We start from the raw sequence: 24,295 nt of genomic DNA on the forward strand, positions 1-24,295 counted from the left end.
GACACCTGCAGCACTGCTCTGCCATTTATGAAGCTTCCTCCCTGTAGGTGGGGACTGGAGGCTTGAACCCACGTTCTTGTTCGTGGTAATGTATGCACACTACCAGATATACCACCACCCGGTAGCTCCCACAATTTTTAAAGGAGTGATTTAACTTATGACAACTTGAGGTTAAGAGTAAGGGATATGCTAGTAATTATGATTTTTTTTTTTTTTTACCAGAGGACTGCTCAGCTCTGGCTTATGGTGGTGTGCAGGAATTGAACCTGGGACTTTGGAGCCTTGGACATGAGAATCTCTTAGCAGATTCATTAAGCTATCTACCCCCCCATCCAGTAATTATGAAATTTACTCTGCATCAGAATCACCTGTAGCCTCATTAAGGTAAATTGGTGGTCAATTAGCAGAAAAGAAACATGGAAAAACAAACAAAGGGACTCTGGAGTGGAAACAGTGTGGTGAGGTCGACCTGCCAATGTCCCTGTCCAGCAGAGAAGCAATTAGAGAAGCCAGAACTCCCACCTTCTCACCCCGTAAAGAATTCTGGTCTTTATTCCCAGTGGGGAAGATATGACAGGGGTAAGATGGTCAGAGGGCTCTGAACTCCAACTCCATTAGGACCAGGAGAGAAAGGAAGAAAAGGTAGGGCTATTCGGAAGTAGTCATAGGTGTATGTGTGACTTGGAAAGGAAGAGCCAGTGGGGCCATGAAGGGCGGGGAGAATAGGCAATATATATATACACATATAGACAGATAGTTGTAGAAATAATAGTTAACCCATATCTGCAACCTTAGGAGAACTGCTGTAGCTTGCAGTGGAAGGAATGGGGATACAGAACTCTGGTGGTGGGAACAGTGTGGAGTTACCTCTGTTGTAATTTTTTTTTTAATTTTTTAAAAATATATATTTTTTATATTTATTTTTATTTATTTATTCCCTTTTGTTGCCCTTGTTGTTTTATTGTTGTGGTTATTATTGTTGTCATTGTTGTTGGATAGGACAGAGAGAAATGGAGAGGGGAGAGGGAAGACAGAGAGAGGGAGAGAAAGATAAGACACCTGCAGACCTGTTTCACCGCTTGTGAAGTGACACCCCTGCAGGTGGGGAGCCAGGGCTTGAACCAGGATCCTTATGCGGGTCCTTGTGCTTAGCGCCACCTGCGCTTAACCCGCTGCGCTACAGCCCGATTCCCTGTAATTTTGTAAATCAATAATAAACCATGTCCATAAGAGGTTGGATGGAACACGAAAACCCGCTGGGTACAGTAAACTGGCAGAACCTTTACAGAGCCTTTCCAAACATTTATGCCCTTCCACCTAGTGATTTCCCTTCTAGAAATTCATCCTAAAACACGCAGAAGTGTCATCTGGGTGGTTGCATAGTGGCTATAGTGTTGGACTGTCAAGTGTGATGGCCTGAGTTTGACAAACCTTGACACTGCATATAGCAGAGTGATTCTCTGGCTCTCTCTCCTCTTTTCTCTCATGCTAATAAAATCCTTCAGGGCCTGGTGGTAGCACACCTGGTTAAGTGCTCACATTACAGTGCACAAGGACCCAGGTTCAAGCCCCCGGCCCCCACCTGCAGGGGGAAAGCTTCATGAGTGGTGAAGCAGGGCTGCAGGTATCTGTCTCCCTCTCTATCACCCCACTCCCCTCAATTTTTGTCTCTAGCCAATAAATAAATAAATAAATAAAATCCTCTTAAAAATACAGAAGTACAAATAATGCTTATGCCCCAAATGCTAATCAACGTGCCGTCTATGATGAAAAAGAAAAAGTTCTAGAAACACAACGGTAGGAGCATACAGTTAAGCAAATCATTACACAAATCCACACAAAGCAATATTATGCAGTCATAAAATGATCTTACTCATACAGGAAACTAACTGTGCAATAATGCTGCTTTTACTTTTTTAAAATTTTTATTTATAAAAAGGAAACACTGATAAAAACCATAGGATAAGAGGGGTACAACTTCATACAGTTCCCACCACCCTAACTCCATATCCTATCCCCTCTCCCCTGATAGCTTTCCTATTCTTTATCCCTCTGGGAATATGGACCCAGGGTCATTATGGGGTGCAGAAGGTGGAAGGTCTGGCTTCTCTAATTGCTTCCGCTGCTGAACATGGGCGCTGGCAGGTCGATCCATAATCCCAGCCTGCCTCTCTCTTTCCCTAGTGGGGTGGAGCTCTGGGGAAGCGGGGCTCCAGGACACATTAGTGGAGTTGTCTGTCCAGAGAAGTCTGGTTGGCATCATGTTAGCATCTAGAACCTGATGGCTGAAAAAACAGTTAACATATAGAGCCAAAAAACAAACTGTTGACTAATCATGAACCCAAAGGCTGGGAAAGTTCATATGAAGAGTCTCTGTTTTGTAGATAGTTAGTAGTCCTATTTTATTGTATTCCAAAGAGCCCGTGACTATACTAGTTTTTTTTTTTCCTTCTTCTTTTTTCCTGAGCCTGACATCTGATATTCAGGTGGATCTAAGCTATTGTCTGAGAAGATGATGTCATGGCTGGAAAAAGGACCAGAGAGCTGGATCAGGGAAGAGAATAGCTCACAAATATGGGAAAGATGTATAAATAGTGTTGACTATAAACCCCATCGATCTGATCTGCTCCGGGGCACATATTCAGCTTCATTACTCAGGTGAGATCTTTCCTTCACAGGATTCTCTAATTCCATTCCAGGAGGTCCACTTCCTAACGAAGTCCCAAAACCTAGTTATAGACCAGGTCCCATGAGATAGAGCATATGTTCACATGTGTCCATAAATTAGGGCAAAATATATACCTGAAAGCAGAAGTCCACAATTGTCTGCAGTGAGTCAGTATAAAGTTCATAATGAAATAGTGTCTACTTAGACTCAGATACCCTCCTCACCTACTTCCTATTACACTTGCCTCACTCACTCCAAAGCTAACCTCATCAAAGCAAGGACTGCAAAACCGGAATAAGGGCAAGAGACTGGCCTACTTTCAACACTGACTCTTCAGTCACTCTCAGGCCACCCCATCTGGCGGAAGCATAGTCAGGCCTTCTGGATGGCACAGTCTCCAGCAGCTTGGGACTGACTGTAAAGTGGAAAGCCCTGGACTACACTGAAGCTATTTTTCCTTACATGGACATTTTAAAGACTTATTGGCATATTGGAAATACACAACTGTTACCTGAGGACAATAAAAATGGCGGAGGCAAGTCAAGCCTGACAGTGTGGCACAGTCCCAGCAGGCAAGGCTAACTGCAAAGCGGGGAGACCTAAGACTAAACCGAAGCTACTTTTCCTTACATTGATAATTTAAAGACCTATTGGCTATATTGGGTATGCACAAATATACCTGGGGCCTATGAAAGAGAGAGAGATCCCTAGGGGAAGTGCCTAGTGACAGCAATTATGGCAGTGAGTGTGACAAGGCTAAAAATGGATAGGAGCAGAAGCTGCTATACCCATTGATAGGCCTTCAGAAAAAGAGCTTTCTATCACCACTACACCTTCTCAATCAGCTGGACTCAGACCAAAAGCCAGAATTACGGGTGGCTTACAGTATGAGTGACAGACTTTGGTTTTCACCTAATTATATGGAGCCCCAATTGCTCCCCCTCACCCACAAACCCTCTGCCTCACTTACAGGCATCTATCATGAATATAGAAGTTGTGTAGTTAACAACCAAAAAAGAAAACTACAGACCAATATCTCTGATGAATATAGATGCGAAAATATTGAACAAAATTCTAGCTAACCGGGTACAGCAGTATATCAAAAAGATTGTCCATCATGAACAAGTGGGGTTTATCCCAGGCATGCAAGGTTGGTTTAATATACGTAAATCAATCAATGTGATCCACCACATCAACAAAAGCAAGACCAAAAATCACATGGTCATATCAATAGATGCAGAGAAAGCCTTTGACAAAATACAACATCCCTTTATGATCAAAACACTACAAAAAATGGGAATAGATGGAAAATTCCTCAAGATAGTGGAGTCTATATATGGCAAATCTACAGCCAACATCATACTCAATGGTGAAAAACTGGAAGCATTTCCCCTCAGATCAGGTACTAGACAGGGCTGCCCACTATCACCATTACTATTCAACATAGTGTTGGAAGTTCTTGCCACAGCAATCAGGCAGGAGCAAGGAATTAAAGGCATACAGATTGGAAGAGAAGAAGTCAAACTCTCCTTATTTGAAGATGACATGATAGTATACATGGAAAAACCTAAGGAATCCAGCAAGAAGCTTTTGGAAATCATCAGGCAATACAGTAAGGTGTCAGGCTACAAAATTAACATTCAAAAGTCAATGGCATTCCTCTATGCAAACACTAAGTTAGAAGAAATTGAAATCCAGATATCAATTCCTTTTACGATAGCAACAAAAACAATAAAATATCTAGGAATAAACCTAACCAAAGAAGTGAAAGACTTGTATACTGAAAATTATGAGTCACTACTCAAAGAAATTGAAAAAGACACAAAGAAGTGGAAAGATATTCCATGTTCATGGGTTGGAAGAATTAACATCATCAAAATGAATATATTACCCAGAGCCATCTACAACTTTAATGCTATCCCCATCAAGATCCCAAGCACATTTTTTAGGAGAATAGAACAAATGCTACAAATGTTTATCTGGAACCAGAAAAGACCTAGAATTGCCAAAACAATCTTGAGAAAAAAGAACAGAACTGGAGGCATCACACTCCCAGATCTCAAACTGTATTATAGAGCCATTGTCATCAAAACTGCTTGGTATTGGAACATGAACAGACACACTAACCAGTGGAATAGAATTGAGAGTCCAGAAATGAGCTCCCACACCTATGGACATCTAATCTTTGACTAAGGGGCCCAGACTATAACATGGGGAAAGCAGAGTCTCTTCAACAAATGGTGTTGGAAACAATGGGTTGAAACATGCAGAAGAATGAAACTGAACCACTGTATTTCACCAAATACAAAAGTAAATTCCAAGTGGATCAAGGACTTGGATGTTAGACCACAAACTATCAAATACTTAGAGGAAAATATTGGCAGAACTCTTTTCTGCATAAATTTTAAAGACATTTTCAATAAAACGAATCCAATTGCAAAGAAGACTAAGGCAAGTATAAACCTATGGGACTACATCAAATTAAAAAGCTTCTTCACAGCAAAAGAGACCCAAACCAAGAGACCCCTCACAGAATGGGAGAAGATCTTTACATGCCATACATCAGACAAGAGTTTAATAACCAACATATATAAAGAGCTTGCCAGACTCAACAACAAGACAACAAATAACCCCATCCAAAAATGGGGGGAGGACTTGGACAGAATATTCACCACAGAAGAGATCCAAAAGGCTGAGAAACACATGAAAAAATGCTCCAAGTCTCTGATTGTCAGAGAAATGCAAATAAAGATAACAATGCGATATCACTTCACTCCTGTGAGAATGTCATACATCAGAAAAGGTAACAGCAACAAATGCTGGAGAGGGTGTGGCGTCAAAGGAACCCTCCTGCACTGCTGGTGGGAATGTCAATTGGTCCAACCTCTGTGGAGAACAGTCTGGAGAACTCTCAGGCTAGAAATGGACCTACCCTATGACCCTGTAATTCCTCTCCTGGGGATATATCCTAAGGAACCCAACACACCTATCCAAAAAGATCTGTGTACACATGTTCTTGGCAGCACAATTTGTAATAGCCAAAACCTGGAAGGAACCCAGGTGTCCAACAACAGATGAGTGGCTGAGCAAGTTGTGGTATATATACACAATGGAATACTACTCAGCTGTAAAAAATGGTGACTTCACTGTTTTCAGCCGATCTTGGATGGACCTTGAAAAAATCATGTTGAGTGAAATAAGTCAGAAACAGAAGGATGAATATGGGATAATCTCACTCTCAGGCAGAAGTTGAAAAACAAGATCAGAAGAGAAAACACAAGTAGAACCTGAAATGGAATTGGCGTATTGCACCCAAGTAAAAGACTCTGGGGTGGGTGGGTGGGGAGAATACAGATCCATGAAGGATGATAAATGACATAGTGGGGGTTGTATTGTTAAATGGGAAACTGGGGAATGTTATGCATGTACAAAATATTGTATTTACTGTTGTATGTAAAACATTAATTCCTCAATAAAGAATTTTTAATAAATAAATAATTTTTAAAAGGAAGTTGTGTAGTTAAATGGCTAATCTAAGGGTTTATGAGTAAGTTAGTAAACTTTTACATAGGCAAAAGCGAGTGAACTCATACTCAAAGGTTAACTAGAAGAGAGTCTTCACGGTGTGTGTTTACTTTATAGTAGATTTGTTTAGTTTGTTAGAAATTAGAAAAGGATTACTTACCCATCTGAGGATGGGTTAAGAAGAAAAGCTGTTAGACTGAGCTCCAGAAAAGATGCGCTACCCAACACAGACACTTGAAACAAAGGGAATCATGTTTGAAGTGATTTTGGCCAGACCAAGGCCACACAGATGGCCAAAAACCTAGGAGAGGGCAGGCTGTCTCAAGACCAAAGAAACTTTCAAGGAGAACCTATAGTGATAATAATGTCTAGAGTTATTTTTAATGTTAATAAAAATAGTCTTACATGATGTCAACTGTATCCTTGGTGTTAGTGAAAACAATTATACGTGATGTCAACCGTATCCAGGCAAAAGGTGTTTAAATAAAGCTCTTCAGACAGAGGCAGGGATGCTTCTCTCCTGCACCTGATGTGTCACTCACTTCATTTCTTCATTGCCAACTCCCCTTCCCTTCAAAAGACCTTGAATAACTGTCACCGGGGCTGGCCCCTGGCACCCATCAGCTGGGGCCCTAGTCCGGGAGTCCTGAGATTCCCAAACAGACATGATGGGCCTAGATCTCGAATAAATTCCTCTCTCCATTGCTACCTCTATCAGGAACAGGCCATCTCTATGAGGAACAACAAAACAGACCCCTTTGTGGGCCCCCATAGGACCTTGCCCTCAACGTGGATCAACAATGGCAGAGAATGTTCCATCCTTCTAAGGGAGGCTGGACAACATACTCTATGCTACACCTGAGGGAGATGGGTCCTGAAACTGGGGCAGCTTGGAACGTTCCTACTCATGACCACAGAATGTGAGCTCAGATCTAGAGGGATGCAGAGGTCGGTCACATAGGCTCCTAAGCTTTTACTTTTAAAGAGACAGAGACTGAAAGAAAAGGCCACAACACCGAAGCTTCCTTCAATGCAGTTGGGACCAGGCACAAACCTGGCTCTCACACAGGGCAAAGCACTTGAGCTGAGTAGTGATGCCAGCAACTTAGCTCACTGGGATAGCACAGCCACTTCATCACGTGCAAACAGCTCAGGTTCAAACCCAGTCGTCACAACAGCTGCGGTGCTGTGGTCTCTGTCTGTCGTCTCTCTATAAAAAGTCAGTAGCCTGGAGCTGTGATGCCCCAGAGGTGACAAAATAAAACAAATATATAAAGACGTGCAGCTGGAGAAAGAAATTGAGTGTAGGGTTTTCATGCCTTAGATGTCAAAGTATAATGACCAACCTATGAGACAAAAAAAAAAAAAAAAAAGAAAAGAAAAAAAAGAAATGGAGACGCCCAGGAGGCTATGGAGTTGTGGCTTAATGGGCCTTGTGCATGGTACATCTGCACCTGCCAGGTAAGCTCTGTCCCAGCCTTCACTTCTTTTTTTTTTTTTTCTTTTTTACCAGAGCACTGCTCAGTTCTGGCTTGTGCTGGTACAGGGGATTGAACCTGAGACTTTGGAGCCTTAGGCATGAGAGTCTCTTTGCATAATAACCATTATACTATCTACCCCTGCCCTCACTTATTATTTTTTAAATTATTTTTATTTAGTTACTGGACAGAGACAGCCAGAAATTGAGAGGGGAGAGAGAGAAAGAGACAGAAAGACACCTGCAGCACTGCTTCACCGCTAGTGAAGCTTGGCCCCTGCAGGTGGGGACCAGGCAACCTGGTGCGCCACCATCGGACCCCCTCATTTGTTTTTTTATTCAAATACAATCTGAATTTTGTTCCTGTAGTGTAGGGAATTGTGAGGATATGGTAGAGCTTGGTGGGACCCCCCCCACACACTGAAAAATGAGGGCCTGAGGGGCTACAACCAATCCCATCAGTCTCTCTCTGCTAAGAGGTTGAGCAAGAAAGTACAGGGCCTCCAGGGTCTGCCCCGCCTATCAGCCTCCCTGCCTCACAGTAGCCCACTCCCTTATTTCGACATAATCTCTTTGGCTGAAAGTCCCCTCCCTACTTCCCCACCCATTCCATTCCTTCGATCCCATCTGATCTATCTTCTCTCTGCCCTCAGGACCCCGCTCTGGCTGCTGGTTACTGATAACCTTGCTTTCTTGTTCCTTTAACCGATTAAACCCCTTGCTCAACAATTACTGGAAAAGTCCTGACCCTCCCCCAGACCCTTGGCCTCCCTACCATATATGATCTACACATGTCACTTCCTTCTGCGACCCCTTCTAAACCCTGCTTTGCTGTTCAGTCCATGGATTTTTGTGCACGACACATGCCCCCGGTGATCCCTGGTACATCTCTTGCTACTTACACAGGGAAAGACCCGGCCAATCACTCCTGCCCCGGACATTCCTTTTAGCCACCCCCACCCCCCAACCCGCATCTGGTGCAAAACAGAGCAGGTAAGCTCTAAACTTTTTGCCTGGGAAGAGGCCTCCCCACCAAAGAGTCCAACATTGTAGAGCGGTATAAACATGTGAACCCAGCTTAAGAAAGTTGTATTTCTAGCATTTTCATTATTCAGGATATATAGCTCCATTCATTTCTGTCCACACAAAGTAGTCCTATCATACTCACCAGGAATCTGCTACTGATTCGCCAGGGGAAGCGTCTGCTGGGCGAGGCATCATGCCGCGTACTGGCGAGGAGAAATAAAATCCAGGTCCTCTCCACAAAGAACAGCTCAGGACATGGACCCATACTTCCCCCTAAAAGTGGGAAGGGGTTTGCACCATCACCCACTTTTTCTTACCCAGGTGGCTGGTTTAAAAAGACAGCTATGGGGGCCAGGCGGTGGGTGGTACAGCAGGTGAAGTGCTCACATTACAGCGCGCAAAGACTCAGGTTGAAGCCCCCGGTTCCCCATCTGCAAGGGGGAAGAAGCTTCAGGCGTGGTGAAGCAGGGCTGCAGGTGTCTGTCACTTTCCTTCTATCTCCACCTCCGCTCTCGATTTCTGTTCCTACCCAATAGTAAGTGAATAAAGACAGCTATGGTCTTTCGAAAAGGCTTCCTTCCCCCTATAAATAACAGTGTTGTCTGTGTAACCTTTGCTGAGCAGCTGCAAATGCACATCTATTTTTAGATGAAATACAATGTAGGTCACATGTATTCTTTAGTTCACTTCATGATGCTCTGGATGACACCAAGATTCACCAAGTATATATATATATATATATATGTGTGTGTGTATTTTAAAATATTGATTCCCTTTTGTTGCCCTGGTTGTTTTATTGTTGTAGTTATTATTGATGTCCTCGTTGTTGGATAGGATAGAGAGAAATGGAGAAGAGGAGGGGAAGACAGAGAGAAGGAAAGAAAGACAGACACCTGCAGACCTGCTTCACTGCCTGTGAAGCGACTCCCCTGCAGGTGGGGAGCCAGGGGCTCGAACCGGGATCCTTACACAGGTCCTTGAGCTTTGCACCACCTGCTAAGCTTAACCCACTGTGCTACCACCCGACTCCCCATCAAGTATATTTTAAGAAGAAATCCAGAGATACAACAGAATGCTTTTATTTCCCCCCAGAGCATGGAAGGGGCATGAACCAATGGTCATACATATGCGTGCTATTGCTGGATGGTCTCTCCAGCCCAATTGTTGATTCTTTGTAGTTTTTTTTTTTTTTGAGAGAGAAGGAAAGACACCACAGCACAACACTCAATGGCACCCATGATGCTTCTTGGTGGTAACATGGCTTGAACTCAGGGCCTCATGTACAGCGAGACATGCTCTACAAGGCAAGCTGATTTCTGGCTCCAGAATGTCCTTATAAAAGGACAAGTTCTCAATGCTATTCCCTACCCACAAAAAGCTGTCTATTTTGTTCTTAAAATAGCATTAAAAAAATACTGCCCCCTGAGATGTTTTAAAAACCTGTCATTTTGTTTTGGAGGGATCTGCAAGCCCTGCTTCTGTGGCTCTGTGACGTCATAAGCATCCCTAGGAAAGACATATTGCAGCCCAATGGAGATTTTGCATAGACTCTGCAGGACATGCGCAATGCGAAAGCTGCTAGACACCACAAGAAAAAATAAATAATTCTAAAATGTATGATGAGCATTTTTCAATTCTTAAAAAAAAAATCCACTCAGAAACAAAGTCAATTACATTTTATTACAACCAAGAATATAAAATAAATGCAATGTAATTTATTTTAGTTTTAACAGTCATTTCAAGAAGAATGTCAGAACAACTAAAAAAGCAGGGAACACTCAGCTCCAAGAGGCAGCTTTTCCTGTACACCCCTCCCCCCCGGACGGAGATGGGGGCCAGCCGGCTCTGAGTGCACACCTCACAGCAGCGTGTGGAAGCAGACAGCCGTCTCTAGAATCATATACAGAGGGTTGTGTGCAGAAAAATGACGGGGGGGGGGGAGACAAGGACAGGTATACTTCACAAAGAGGAATTATGTGGAATACAAACTAGGCAGTTTAGAAAGGATATATACTACGTAACATATATAAAAAGTACTTTGAATTGCTGTTAAAAAGGACATCTTCGGTCCAGACTTTGTGTAATACTTTTAGTGTCTACACAGACAAATCTTTAAAAAAATTAAATAGTATTAATTTACTAGATATTTAGGAGATAACAGTGCATTAAGAATTTTTTTTTCATATAATACATACACATCACCCCTTTGCAGTGGTAGCACAGAAGAGTAGATATGGCCTTAGTTACAACACGCTATTAAGGAATTCTAAAGGAGATGAACTTTGCACTATGACATTTGTGACTATTCTTGAAGGTTATGGCAACCGAAACAGCTATATTTCCTATAAAATGTTACTTGGCCTTGAATTCTTCACACTGCCTTCATTCTAAACGACTTCAATGCCTCCTCCCATCCCCTTGGGAGGTATTGCCATGGAGTTCAGAGTTTGCGACTGATTTTCATAGACTTCTTCCTTCATTGTTGAGTACCTGCTAGTCAGTGTACTCCAAGCAGACTAAGCTACAAGTTGGATTCCCCCCACTCCTTTCTCTCCTTCCACCGGTAACAGAGAACATTAGCAGCATTTTAGAGGCCTCGAACTAGAAGCTGCTTCACCAGGAATGAGACAGTGAACATATGAATGTCGTCCCTTCCTGTTCTTGAGTCAATTACATGTATATGAGCAAAACAGGAGTAGTGCAGAAGGTCAAAATTCTAAGTACTAAAGTTTTCAAACCACACAAGATATAAAAATATACACGTCCTTGATTTCTACATGTTACTGCATGATCTACACTTCATCACAAGGATTGTTCCCGCCTTGTAGCTTCAGGCCCTGCCGCCAACGCTCCCTTAACACCCTCGAACTTGGCTCTTCACAAAGTCTGGAAACTTTCCCCAAACCTCACCAGAAAGTAAATGGGAAAACTGATTTGTTAAAAAAATAAAAATAAAAATAAAGGAGAGCATAGAAAACCAACTTCTCTCCTGGTTTGGGTGTTTCCATTTGCTAAGGGATAACCCCACCCCCAATTTGGGGTTGGGGGCCACAACAGTGATCAATTTCCAGAAAGTATTGTGGTCATTTAGGAAGCACAAAGTTGTTTCCCCCCCCCCCAAAAAAAAAAAAGCTTTGCAGGTTTCCTTTGAGGTCCTACAATTTTAGGTTCCTGAAGGGTATTAAAAGCTTCCTTCCCTTTTTACATGGAAAAGGAAATGAGGAATGCCAAGAGTGACTGACACTGATGAAACCAGTGAGTCTCTCCTGAAGGCGTATAGACATAGAAATCTCTTCCTGACACTGCTTGCTATTGACAGGGCTTCGAATGACCACTCTACATGGGTTTAGAGGCCAACCAAAGGCCCCTCTCATTTAGAAACCAGTCAGACAGCAAACACATCCCAGAAGAGCTTCCTGTCCTGAGCCACGAGAAGGCCCTTGAGGGCAGAAGAATGAATGTCTTGCTAGCAGGGCACTGGGCACCTGGTCAGGTTACAATGAGCACCTGATGACCAGAATCTCTAGACAGTGAGGCTTCAGGGCACAAGAAAGAACTTTATACAGGTAGTTACATTATCCAGGGGGCTGTTAATTTCTTACATTAAAAAAGTGGAAGGGGGTACATTACCATGGAGAATTAGGAATTCCTCCCAATGGGGCATGTCCACTGTTTCATCTTCAGGGTTGATAAGTTTCATATGGTAGTCTTTATTAGTAGGAAGCATTACTATGCTGAGATCAGTAAGGTCCTTGCTGGCTACAGCATCATATCAATAGTGCAAAATGTATACTGGCTTCTGTCTAAAAATCTTACTTTTACTTGTGTATGGACCCAGAGTATCATAACCAGGTAGTTAAGTTCACAAAAAATAGTAAAAAAAAAAAAAATGCATATAACTTGATATACAACAATCGACCATTTCTTCTAGTTCAAGAAAATACTGAAAGCAAGGCTGGTGCTGCTAGCAGCATTCAAAATACAAATTTCTTGCCCCTTTTATAGCAGGAGCTCTAAGCCTACACTTTCATGGGCTTCTGTGGAGTCAGAAGGTTCCTTGAACTGGCTAAGAAAGAACTCAGCTTCTAATTCATCAACAGTGGAGATAGAAATCTGCACTTTACACCTAGTATAGCCTTATATTACCTGCCTGTAGGTTTTTTTTTTGTTTGTTTGTTTTTTGTTTTTAGGCACGATCACTCAGTTTTTTCTCCTAGGGGCAAAATAAAGCATTCAGTGCAATGAAAACATTCTGGATAAAATGAAGTTTCAGGAACAATAGCAAACTTATGCACACATAATACACTTTAAACATAAATCAAACCCAAATTCTTAACATGCTGTAAAAAGAGTCACTCTATGTCTAATGCAGTATGAATGGAGAAAACTGCGCTTTATTTTAAAAACAGATTAATTTGCAGGCTTCTACTTGAATACCCTTGGCTATGTGAGAAAGTTGCTCAAGCTGACCCAGATCTGAAGAAACCAGTGGTTCTTTACAAAAGCCAGTTTATGTACAACACAAGCTAAAAGCTTTTCCTCCAAAGGGAAATAACACATCTTTTGATCGAGATTACTCTTTAAAGGAATCCCAGGGCAGTGAATATTTGCTTCAGCTTTCTGGTATCTGTCACCAGAGGACTACATTTCATCAAAGCTCTTAAAACCCTTTTTAAAGGTAGACTCAGCTACATACGGTTAAAGTTATAAATCTCAACTACTGAATACTAGTCAGAAGAAGGTGATTCTGGGAACTACGTTCCATAGACTGATTATACAAACACCAACACACTTTCGTTCTTTGCCACAGAAAGCATCGTAGCTACAAAAGTTCAAGACTTTTGGTTGTAGGTCCTCTCTGTCCCGCCAGCTGTCTTTTTATTAGATCTTCCCTGAATCTAGATAAATAAAAACATAATAGTAAAGAACTTTGGGACAGTAACGGTTCCTGTTTAAGACTTCCACGAGCAAAACAGTTATATTTTGTGAAAACAACGTAGTGCTTTAAAAGGTGCATTTTTTTCTTCTTTTAAAAAAACCTGTCGCTAGGTAAGTCCATGAGATATAAAACTATACACCACCGGAGTCCTGTGTTTTTCTAAGACATTAAAATCCTATTAAAAGAGCTCTGAAAAGATAAATGACAGTGATTGCTACAGCGTGAGAAAGGTGCACCAGGAAACCCCTCCAAAAAATGCTGAAGGGAACAGAAGTTAAGTGCTGGGATTAGATCAGACACTTTATCTGAGAAGTCACAATGGAACACATGCAGGGAAAAGGGTGTTGGGGAAACTTCACAAAAGATCTTCTTTAAGTCAATGAACAAGAGACTTCTGCAGTACCCTCAGTCTGACAGAGTCCTCCTGATTGGATGAGTTTTAAACAGCATCACAGTTTGCATTAATTTTATTTAATTAATTTTTTTTTTTTTTTGGTTCTCTTCAATGCAGACATATTGCTAGAGTCTGTGCTCTGGGTGGTGGCTGGTCAGTATCGGTGGGCCTGGTGAGATGGGTGGTACTGGGCGCTCTGAGACTGAGAGGATCCCTGAACGCCGCTGCTTTGGTAATTCAGCCGAGAACTGGAGTGCTGGGGGAGGGAAGAGGAAAGGTGAGTCAGGGACAGAAGAAGAGAAGGGCTCAAAAGGCTCATCATGATCTGGTAGAGAAATGAGCCTTTTCATCAGGCTCTTGCTTTAGGTAGATGGGCATTCACAGCTAGCTCGCTCTGTTAATACATTTTTCTTATTTGGCACCAAGTTGAGCTGGATTTCTTTGGGAAATATGCTGCACTGGCAAAGAAAAGCAGATGGGGAAACTTACCCTGACTCATTCTGGTTAGCTATTTGCATAACTGAGATCTGCAAGCAAGAATAGTCAGTGCAGCATACTGAATCAGTAGTGTTCAGAAAGCATACCGAGATGCTACTGATAACCTCATGAATAATGCAACTGAGTGGCTTGGAAAAGGCCCTAGAGGGTAGAGCACAGACATTGCAAACATGGGGACCTGAGTTCAACCCGTGGCACTTCAAATGCCAAAGTAATGCTCTGGTGTGCCGTTCTCTCTCTCTCCTCCTCTCATAAATAAGTAAACAGACCTTGTAAGCTCTAATTAAGAAAGCATTATTAATTTTTTAAATTAAATTTACTTATTTTACCAGAGCACTGCTCAGCTTTGGCTTATGGAGGTCCTGAGGATTGAACCTGGGACATCTGGTGCTTCAGGCATGAGAGTCTCTTCACATAACCATTATGTTATCTCCCCAGCCCAAGAATTTTTTTTTAAAAGAAAATAATTTTCATAGGTAGAGACAGCAGCAGTTCCATCTACACAACAAACCAAGGCAAAGCTGAGCAGGATGTAACATTAAAATAGTTGAATTTTATAAGCTTCAGGTAATACTTAGCATGAAAATATTTTCATACAAAAAATAAAAAAGAAAGAAAATCCTCAAGAGAAGACAGAGACAAATATATTTTAAGTCAATATATTTTCTATCATTTTAAACAAAACATCCCTCTCTACAGTACTAAGGGCAAATACAAAAGAATTTGTAAAGGAAATTTTCATTACAGAACAGAACATTTATTTAAATATAAGCTTAGCTTAGAATCAGTATCAGAAGACTTTGAAGACTTTGCTACAAAGATTGGTTCTTTGCTCAGAAGACTGGTTCTCAGAAAAGTGGGACTCTGTTAAAAAGCTAGTACTTAACGAGCCGGGTGGTGGCACAGCTGGTTGAACACATATGTTACAATGCATAAGGACCCAGGTTCGAGCCCTTGGTCCCCACTTGCAGGGGAGAGGCCTCACGAGTGGTGAAGCAGGTCTGCAGGTGTCTCTCTGTCTCTCTCTCCCTCTCTATCAACCCCTTCCCTCTTGGTTTCTGTCTCTCTAATAAATAAAGATTTAAAAAAAGCTACTGCTTAAAAAAAATTAAAAGGGGGTGGTGCACTGGCTGAGTGCACATGTTAGAATGCACAAGGACCCGGGTTTGAGTCCCTAGTCCCGCCTGCAGGGGGGAAACTTTGTGAGTGGTAAAGCAAGGTTGCAGGTGTCTGTCTCTCTGTCTCTCTCCCTCTCTATCCCTGTAACCTCTCTCAATTTCTGGCTGTCTCTATCCAATAAATAATTAAGGAGAAGGAGAAGAAGGAGAGGAGGGGAGGAGGAAGAGGAGGAGGAGGAGGGGAAGGAGATGGAGAATAGAGGAGGAGGAAGAGGGGGAAGGAGGAGGAGGAGGGGGAAGGAGGAGGAGGAGGAGAAGGAGGAGAAGGAGAAGCTATTGTGCTTGAAATTTAAACTGTAAATGGCCTTGCTGTGGTACTGGGGATTTAAGGAAGGACAAATCGGCAAGGTCTTCCCACTCGCACAGAAAGACCGCCGAGCTGCACAGTAGCATCTGGTCCAAGGTAACAGAGCAACAGAACTGGCTCCTTCCTCCCTCAGTTACATAACATTGACTAGTTACATTTGTGGAAGAGGTCTCTCAAAAATCTAGATTCTCTAACTACAGGTTTTATTTCGAAGTTTTACTGGGGGGGGGGGGGGGGAGAGAAGCCCCACACTGGTCTGAGCCTGGCTGTGCTGGCTACTACTTGGTCCGGCCAGACTCAGCGCAACTAGACTTCCAGACCAAGTAAAGCACAAACACAGACATCAACGCTGAGCAGGCGAGAGAGCTGTGAATACGCAGGGGTTCTCACCCTCACCCTCATGCTAGTCTCTCCAACTAAATCAGCAGAGATGTCTACTCATAGCCCCGATAACGCTGCTTCATTTTATCTTTACATACTTTTATAGTGTAAGTCTTCACTGAATGAGAAAAACTCACTGACACCCCCAAGCAGAGCAACACTTGGTCAGATTTTGTGCCAGGGATTGAATATAGGACCTGTATTCTACTTGCTAAGTCACCCTCCTGGCTACTTTACTATAATAAATAATAATAATAGAAGAAATGAGAGAAAGCGTGGTATAGACAAAGAAAAGCATCCTGAAGAACTCCTGGATTTGAAAGCATTAAGGAAGGGAGGAACTGAAGTTATAATAAAATCCAAGCATGTCTGTGTCTTACTATCCTGGACAGGCAAGCTGTTTTTAGTAGCCCCAAGTGAAGCCTTGATTAGTTTAATTGGAACCAGATGGAAATGCACTCCTCTGCTTGCCGGGAATCTTTGAAGTTTTCAGAGGAGAGGTTGTGTGAAAACACAGTAGTTTGTTGAGGTATCCCAAATGCAAAGCCAGCTTAGACAGCTATTCACTGTGTCATCTTGCTAGTGCTTCTCTGGCTTCTAGCTCCTTTTTTTTTTCCTTTTCCTTTTCCTCCCAGAGTGCTGTTCAGCTCAGGTTTATGGTGGTGTTAAGAGGCAGGGTGGGTGAGGGGGAGACTGAACTTGGGACTTCGGAGCCTTAGGTGTGAGAATCTCTTTGCATAACCACTATACTATCTACCCTGCCCAGCTCCTCCTCAAGTTGATGGCCTGGGCGCCTCTGCTTTGCTTGTTATCTCTAGCCTTAGCATTTCTCTTAAGCTCTTTCCTGGGGGCCTCTGGTACCAAACCTTCTTTTTCAAACTCTCATTTAAGCTTATTTGCCTTCTTAGATCTCTTCTTAGTTTCTCATTACCTTGGGGGGAAAAAAAAAACTTTTTCAGGGGACCAGGTGGTGGTGCACCTGGTTGAACACACACATTACAGTGAGCAAGGATCCAGGTTCAAGCCCCTGGTCCCCATATACGAGGGGAAAGCTTCACACGTGGTGAAGCAAGGCTGCAGGTGTCTGTCTTTTTCACTCTCTATCTTCCCCCTCCCCTCTCAATTTCTCTCTGTCTCTGTCCAATAATAAATAAAAATATGGCACAAGGACCGGCGTAAGGATCCTGGTTCGAGCTCCCGGCTTCCCACCTGCAGGGGAGTCGCTTCACAGGCAGTGAAGCAGGTCTGCAGGTGTCTGTCTTTCTCTCCCCCTCTCTGTCTTCCCCTCCTCTCTCCATTTCTCTCTATCCTATCCAACAATGACAACACCAATAACAATAACTACAACAACAATAAAAACAGGGGCAACAAAAAGGAAATAAATATTAAAAAAAAATATTTTAAAACTTTTAAAAGGGAGTCAGGCGGTAGCACAGCGGGTTAAAGCGCAGCTGGCGCAAAGCACAAGGACCGGCTTAAGGATCCCAGTTCGAACCCCTGGCTCTCCACCTGCAGGGGAGTCGCTTCACAGGCGGTGAAGCAGGTCTGCAGGTGTCTGTCTTTCTCTCCCTGTCTCTGTCTTCCCCTCCTCTCTCCATTTCCATTTCTCTCTGTCCTATCCAATAATATCTACAACAATAAAACAAAAAGGGCAACAAAAGAGAGTAAATAAATATAAAAAAAATTTAAAAAAACTTTTAAAAATGCGATTCTCTAAGTTTTTCTCTCATTTCCCCCTTATTTTCAGGATTAGAGCTGCAATGTTTTTATCTTAGTAGCAAAATACTTTTTAATCTCAAAATTATTCCTAATAAGATTAATTAATTTATTTTTTACCAGAGCACTACTCAGGTCTGGCTTATGCTGGTGGTAGGGATAGAACTTGGGACCTAGGAGCCTCAGAAACTAAAGTCTTTTATTTAGTTTCACCACTATACTATCTCCCTGGCCCTCCTCTAGTGAGATTTAACCATTAATTCTGATAATAGTCTTAATTCTGTCATCTTCTATGTTTATGTGACTACTTAATGATTTTTTTTCCCAGTAAAAGAAAATCTTCTGAAGTATGAAGCTTATTTTGCCCAAAATACACCACCATTCCTCTCTCTTTTCAACAGCTTTTCCAGATATCGTTTCCTGACCCAAAACTGAGAGGAGTAGTAAGGATAAAATGAGAAATTTTCTTTGAGAAAGAATGTGACCGACACAAATCCCTCTCAGGGAGTCTGGATAAAAAGAAACAAAATAGCTTGCGTAAAGCATGACAGAAACCTTCATTTTTATATAATAGCTTAGAAATGGGGTTATATAATTTGTCTAGTCAACCTTAGGGTTAAGTACGACTACTTATTTTTAAAAGGAAGCATTATAAAGCCTAGCTCCCATTTTATAGAAGAAACAGGGATTAGAAATCCAGGTTCAGAAGAGTACCTGATAATCTGACGAAATGACAGGTCCGCCTGAGTTTGCGCCTGAAGGTGCAAGCCGTGGTTTCTTGTTCGGAGGCACCTGATTAAGGCCGGAGTCCTGACTGTGCTGCAGCCCTGCTCCGGCACCCCCTGCCCCAGCACCCGCTCCTCCTGCAGTCCCATTGGTCTGGGTGCTGTTCTGCTGGGGTGGAGGTGCTTGCGGAGGGGCTGCGCCCTGCTGTGGAGGGGCGGTGGGCTGCTGATGCTGGTTCTGCTGCTGTTGCTGGTTCTTGTAAGGAAAACAGAAAGGGCGGGGGTGGGGGGCAGGGAAAAGGAAGCTTGGTATTGGTATGGAACTAAATTAACAGAACTCTGACATTACTGCTTGGTATGACGCGCAACTGACTGCTGATCAGCCCAGGGAGTGACCTGCAGGGCACCCCAAAGCGACTGGGATGAGTGGGGGAGGGAGCAGCAAGGGCATAGACACCCATGAACATTGAACTGCACCTGTTCTCTCAAGTTCATTCTTATGGCATGGCAATCCCACAAAACAGTCTCAACAAGCCCACTGAAGATCATAAAACGCATAGAGAAAGAGTTCTAAACTTTTTAAAACCTCTGTATGGGAGAGGGCGGTAGCGCAGCGGGTTAAGCACACGTGGCACAAGGACTGGTGTAAGGATCCTAGTTCAAGCCCCTGGCTCCCCACCTGCAGGGGAGTCGCTTCACAGGCGGTGAAGCAGGTCTGCAGGTGTCTGTCTTTCTCTCCCACTCTCTGTCTTCTCCTCCTATCTCCATTTCTGTCCTATCCAACAACAACATGAATAACAACTACAGCAATTAAAAAAACAACAAGGGCAACAAAAGGGAAAAAAAAAAAAAACACCTCTGTAATAGGGGCCAGCGGTGGCGCACCTAGTTAAGCACACATGTTACAGTGCACAAGGACCTAGGTTCAAGCCCCGGTCCCCACCTGAAGGGGGGAAAGCTTTGCGAGTGGTGAAGCAGGCCTTCAGGTGTCTCTCTCCCTCTCTATCACCCCTTCCCTCTAGATTTCTGGCTGTCTCTATCTAATAAATAAAGATGATAAAAAATAATAATAAACACCTCTGTAATAGTATTTCCAATTGATTAGAAGACAACCCAGAGGTGGGGGGGGCCTGACACATCTATCGAATGGGATCAAAGAAGAGAATAATGCTTTTGGAAAGTACTTGCAAACAGGGATGGTGAGCATACTCAACAAACAAACAAACAAACAAAAAAGCAAGATTAAGAATCAGGAACTGGGGTATAAAGCAAATCAGAAAGTTTATCTGTGAACTTGGGATATTTCAAATTTCAAAGCACATCTACAATGAAGACATAAATAAAAAGCAGGTGTGTGTGTGTGTGTGTGTGTGTGTGTGTGTGTGTTCTCTCCCCTAAGCGCTCTCTCGTCTCCCTTGCTCCCTTGTGATACAGGGATCCAGTCGAGGCTTTACTCGGGTGATACAGGGTTTTTAATGTAAAGGTATATATAAAGGTAATATAAAGGCATCATACAGTTTTGTACCTTGTCACCTTTTTCTTCAGGTTCGTCTTCATTAAGGAATTCTCGCTTGGGGTATGGAATCTGGCAGCCAGCAAACACACTAAAAATCATAAAGAATAAATGATATGTACTGTGGTCTAGAACCTACAAATATCACTGATGCTGTTAAATTTAAAATTCTACCTTTTCTTCACAACAATCTTAAAATTTTTTTTTATTGCCTCCAGGGTTATCGCTGGAGCTCAGTGCTGGCACTATGAATCCACTGCTCCCAGAGGTCATTTTTTCTTTATTTTATTCGATAGGACAGTGAGAAATTGAGAAAGGAGGGGGATAAGGAGAGGGAGAGAGAACTAGAGACACCTGCAACACTTGCAAAGCGTCCTCCCTACAGGCGGGAAGTAGGGGCTCAGACCCGGTTCCTTGTGCTGATGCCTGAGCTTAATTTAACCAGGTGCACCACTGCCCGGCCCCCAACTTAAGTCTCTACCCTTCACCTGTGAGGGTGTTTGCTGGACGCCTCCCAACGTAATTTAAGCAGGAAGGAAAGAACAATTAGTTTCACCTGAAGTTTCACACTAACTACCACTTTAAATAACAGGTCTTAATCGCTGTTGGCCAGTTGGCATTAAAGATATAAAAGTTTTTCCACACATGCGTATCGGCGCTAAAAAATAACCAAACTCGCATTGACTTTCAGAGTGGAACTTTTTCTTTTCTTCAAGCAAAGCTGCACCTCTAGTAAACTCAAGTATAGTCTCTACACATGGGCATAATGAGGATGGGAACACAGAGAGCTTTAGCAGAAAAGTGAAACACACAATTTTAAATTTTCCGAGTTCCCAACTGATTCGGTCTAAATGAATCTTATAAATTGAATTACAAGAAGCCCCATCTGTTCTCTGCTTTACTGATTAGTGGCCTTTTCTAAAATACTAACTTCCATTTATACTTCCCTCTAGCTTTGTGCGTTTCATACTGCAGAAACTTTCTTTCGAGTGGTTTTTATTTTGAGGTAGTAATCATGAAGAAAATAAAAGACTTCTTGCAGGAAGCCACGTGGTGGCGTACCTGGCTAAGCACACACATCACAGTACACAAGGACCCAGGTTCAAAGCCCCGGTCCCCACCTGCAGGGAGGAAAGCTTTGAGAGTGATGAAGCAGGGTTGCAGGTGTCTTTTTGTTTCTCTCCCTCTCTATCAACCCCATTCCCTCTTGCTATCTGGCTGTCTCTATCCAATAAATAAAAATAAATAAATATAAATAAATAAATAAATAACCAAGTGCTTCTTGCTTTCAGTCGCCCCGAGGCATTTTCAACTTGGAATGGACCTAGAAAAGGGAAATACATACTCTAATGTTGGCAGGGGGTCCTCCTGAAAATAGGGGTCTTGCAGGGCCTGCTCTGAGGTAATTCTCTTGGTTGGATCCATAGTAAGGAGTTTCTGAAGCTAAAAAGACACATTGGAAATGGGACAGCACATTAAAAGAGAAGACGGAAAAAAAAAACAAACCTGATAGCATGTGAAAGCGTTTACAAATCAATGTTTGTTTCTTTCTTAATATCAACTGGATCGCTAATGGCATGGCTAGTACATACTTGTATTTATGCTAAATTTACAGAAAGAATCAGCATTAAAGCCCTTTCAGAACTTTTTTTTTTTTCCTGTTGAGAAACCATTGGGGGGGAAAAAATTAAGCTAGTAAATTTAACTGGAGGTGATGCAAAAGAAAAAAACTCTTTCATTCTGCCCCAGTATGTACCAAAACAGACAGATCAGACCCCACAGAATGATGTAGAGAGGGAAAAAAAAAAAACTCAACTTCTGTTGGAAATATTGCCAACTTAGCCTTTTTTCAACAAACTGTAAGATCTGGAAAGGAATCAATACTAGTCTCTGGAGTTTCTTTTAAAGACGAGGTACAGCTGGGATAATTTCACGACAAACAGGATGAACCTCTGTGAGCTGTGCCCCAGGCCTGACTTCCCGGTGTGGGGGAGAGGCACCCACCAAGAGGAACACTCTGCTGTCAGGTTTGACCTTGTGCTTCTCCATGTACTTCACGAGGCTGCTGCTGGCATACCTGCAAAGACATGACAGCCACACATCACTGGGCGGGCTCAACAAAGCATTTCTGTCCCAGGTATTTCTGGTGCTGGGCCGTGAACGCAGGGTCTTAGACAAAGAAAGCACTCTACCGCCGAGCTGCAGGCCCGCTTCCAACAATGCCCATTTTGGGGTGGAAGGTGCTGGTGTAATTTCCCTCCAAGGTAGTTAGTTAAATCACCGCTTACTTCTCAGTAAAAAGAAATATAACCGAATATGACAGTGAGTGAAGAAACAGAAACTACCACATATGGCATACCAGAGTTTATGTTTTGAAAGGGTTGATTTATGTATTTGCATTGAGGTTACTACTAGTATTTAAAGTGGAATCACTTACGTTGTTCTTCTAAAGTCCTTTTGAAGTGTGGGGTATTCTGGCATCTTTCGGATATCTTCCCAGTCTTTATCTTACAAAAAAACAAAAAAAAAATTGAAAATCGTTATAGAAAAATGGACTACTTTGTCCAAAATCATCTAGTTATTTTAACTTAAACATATGAGAGATACTTGAAATGTATCTATGAAAAGGAACAATTGTGAAATAAGACTTAAATATTATTTTGTAAAGGAAAATAAATTACCTGCAGGAAATCCCATGACGCTAAATATTCGATCGAGTTGATCATGATGAAAGGGATTGCTTGTTTTTATATCTTCCTGACGACAATGAAAAATAGGTTCTGAAGTCAGCAATTCAGCAAAAATGCAACCTATTGCCCATATATCTACAGGGGAAGAAAATAAATTTTCATACACGTCATTATATTTCTTTGGTTATAAATCCTGGATGCAATCACAGCCTACATACAGAAGTGCTTTTTAGTGAAGCCATCTACAAAGTATACTAAGTATACTGAAAACAAATGTGTGACAGAAAGGAAGGAAGGAAGGAAGGAAGGAAGCAAGCAAGCAAGCTGTGTCATCACATTATTGGACTCAAAGACAAATAAAAAGCACTTACTTTGGAATTTCCTGATGAAGACAACCTTAGGAAACTCTATTTGGGGAGTAATGAGCTTACTTCAGATTTAGGCACAAACCTTCTCAGCCACTGCTAACAACTGAATCATCAAAGCACTCAGCTAATGGCCTACAGGGGCAGAATACTCAATACGATACACTAAATAAAACACTATCAGCAGCAGCTATGGCAATTCATTGCAAATAAACACAGGATGATGGAGAATCGCTGAGATGTGAATCAAAACAGACAGATCAGACCCCACAGAATGATGTAGAGAGGGAAAAAAAAAAACTCAACTTCTGTTGGAAATATTGCCAACTTAGCCTTTTTCAACAAACTGTAAGATCTGGAAAGGAATCAATACTAGTCTCTGGAGGCACCATAGGAGTCTGAGAGAGAGCTGTCCTCAGAGCAAACTTACTTAGATGCTGTCCCAGCCTTCCAATGCCCCAAAGAGATTAGTCACCTTCATCACTTTCATCATTTCAAATTAGCAGCTATAGAATATAGTGAATGTTTGAAAAACGGAGCTAGAGGGCCGGGTGGCGGCGCACCTGGTTTAGCGCACAAGTTACAATGTGCCAGGGCAGGGCCGGGTTCAAGGCCCAGTCCTCATCTGCAGGAGGAAAGCCTCGTGAGTGGTGCAGGTCTCTCTCTCGAGCTTCGTGAAGCAGTGCTGCAGGTCTCTCTCTCGCTCTCCCTCTCTTCCTCTCCTCTTGATTTCTTATGTCCCCCTTCCTCTCGATTTCTGACTGTCTCTATCAAATAAATAAAGATAACTTAAAAAATTTTAAACCCTAGACTTCACCAATGTGTCCTGGAACCTCATCTCTCCAGGACCCTACCCCAACTAGGGAAGGATAGAAACAGGCTGGAGGTATGGA

The 24,295-nt window shown here is 42.4% G+C and overlaps 1 protein-coding gene across 2 annotated transcripts in view; it reads right to left on the bottom strand.

Annotated features, from left to right (window-relative positions):
- Positions 1–2,030: 2,030 nt before the first annotated feature.
- Positions 2,031–24,295, bottom strand: part of CDK19 (cyclin dependent kinase 19) — a 34,399-nt gene continuing 12,134 nt past the window's right edge. The window contains exons 3-10 of one of the 2 annotated variants that reach the window (XM_060190631.1): positions 23,029–23,172; positions 22,785–22,854; positions 22,352–22,424; positions 21,693–21,790; positions 20,360–20,438; positions 18,824–19,090; positions 8,839–8,969; positions 2,031–2,285 (exon numbers count right to left, since the gene is read on the bottom strand). In XM_060190631.1, the coding sequence (XP_060046614.1) occupies positions 2,045–2,285; positions 8,839–8,969; positions 18,824–19,090; positions 20,360–20,438; positions 21,693–21,790; positions 22,352–22,424; positions 22,785–22,854; positions 23,029–23,172 (1,103 nt within the window). In that variant the 3' untranslated portion in view covers positions 2,031–2,044. Of the gene's footprint in view, positions 2,286–8,838; positions 8,970–10,357; positions 14,286–18,823; positions 19,091–20,359; positions 20,439–21,692; positions 21,791–22,351; positions 22,425–22,784; positions 22,855–23,028; positions 23,173–24,295 lie in introns of those variants that run through there. The other variant, XM_060190632.1, reaches the window with a different exon arrangement.

Source organism: Erinaceus europaeus, chromosome 4 (genome assembly GCF_950295315.1).
Source record: "Erinaceus europaeus chromosome 4, mEriEur2.1, whole genome shotgun sequence".
Lineage (NCBI taxonomy): Eukaryota > Metazoa > Chordata > Mammalia > Eulipotyphla > Erinaceidae > Erinaceus > Erinaceus europaeus.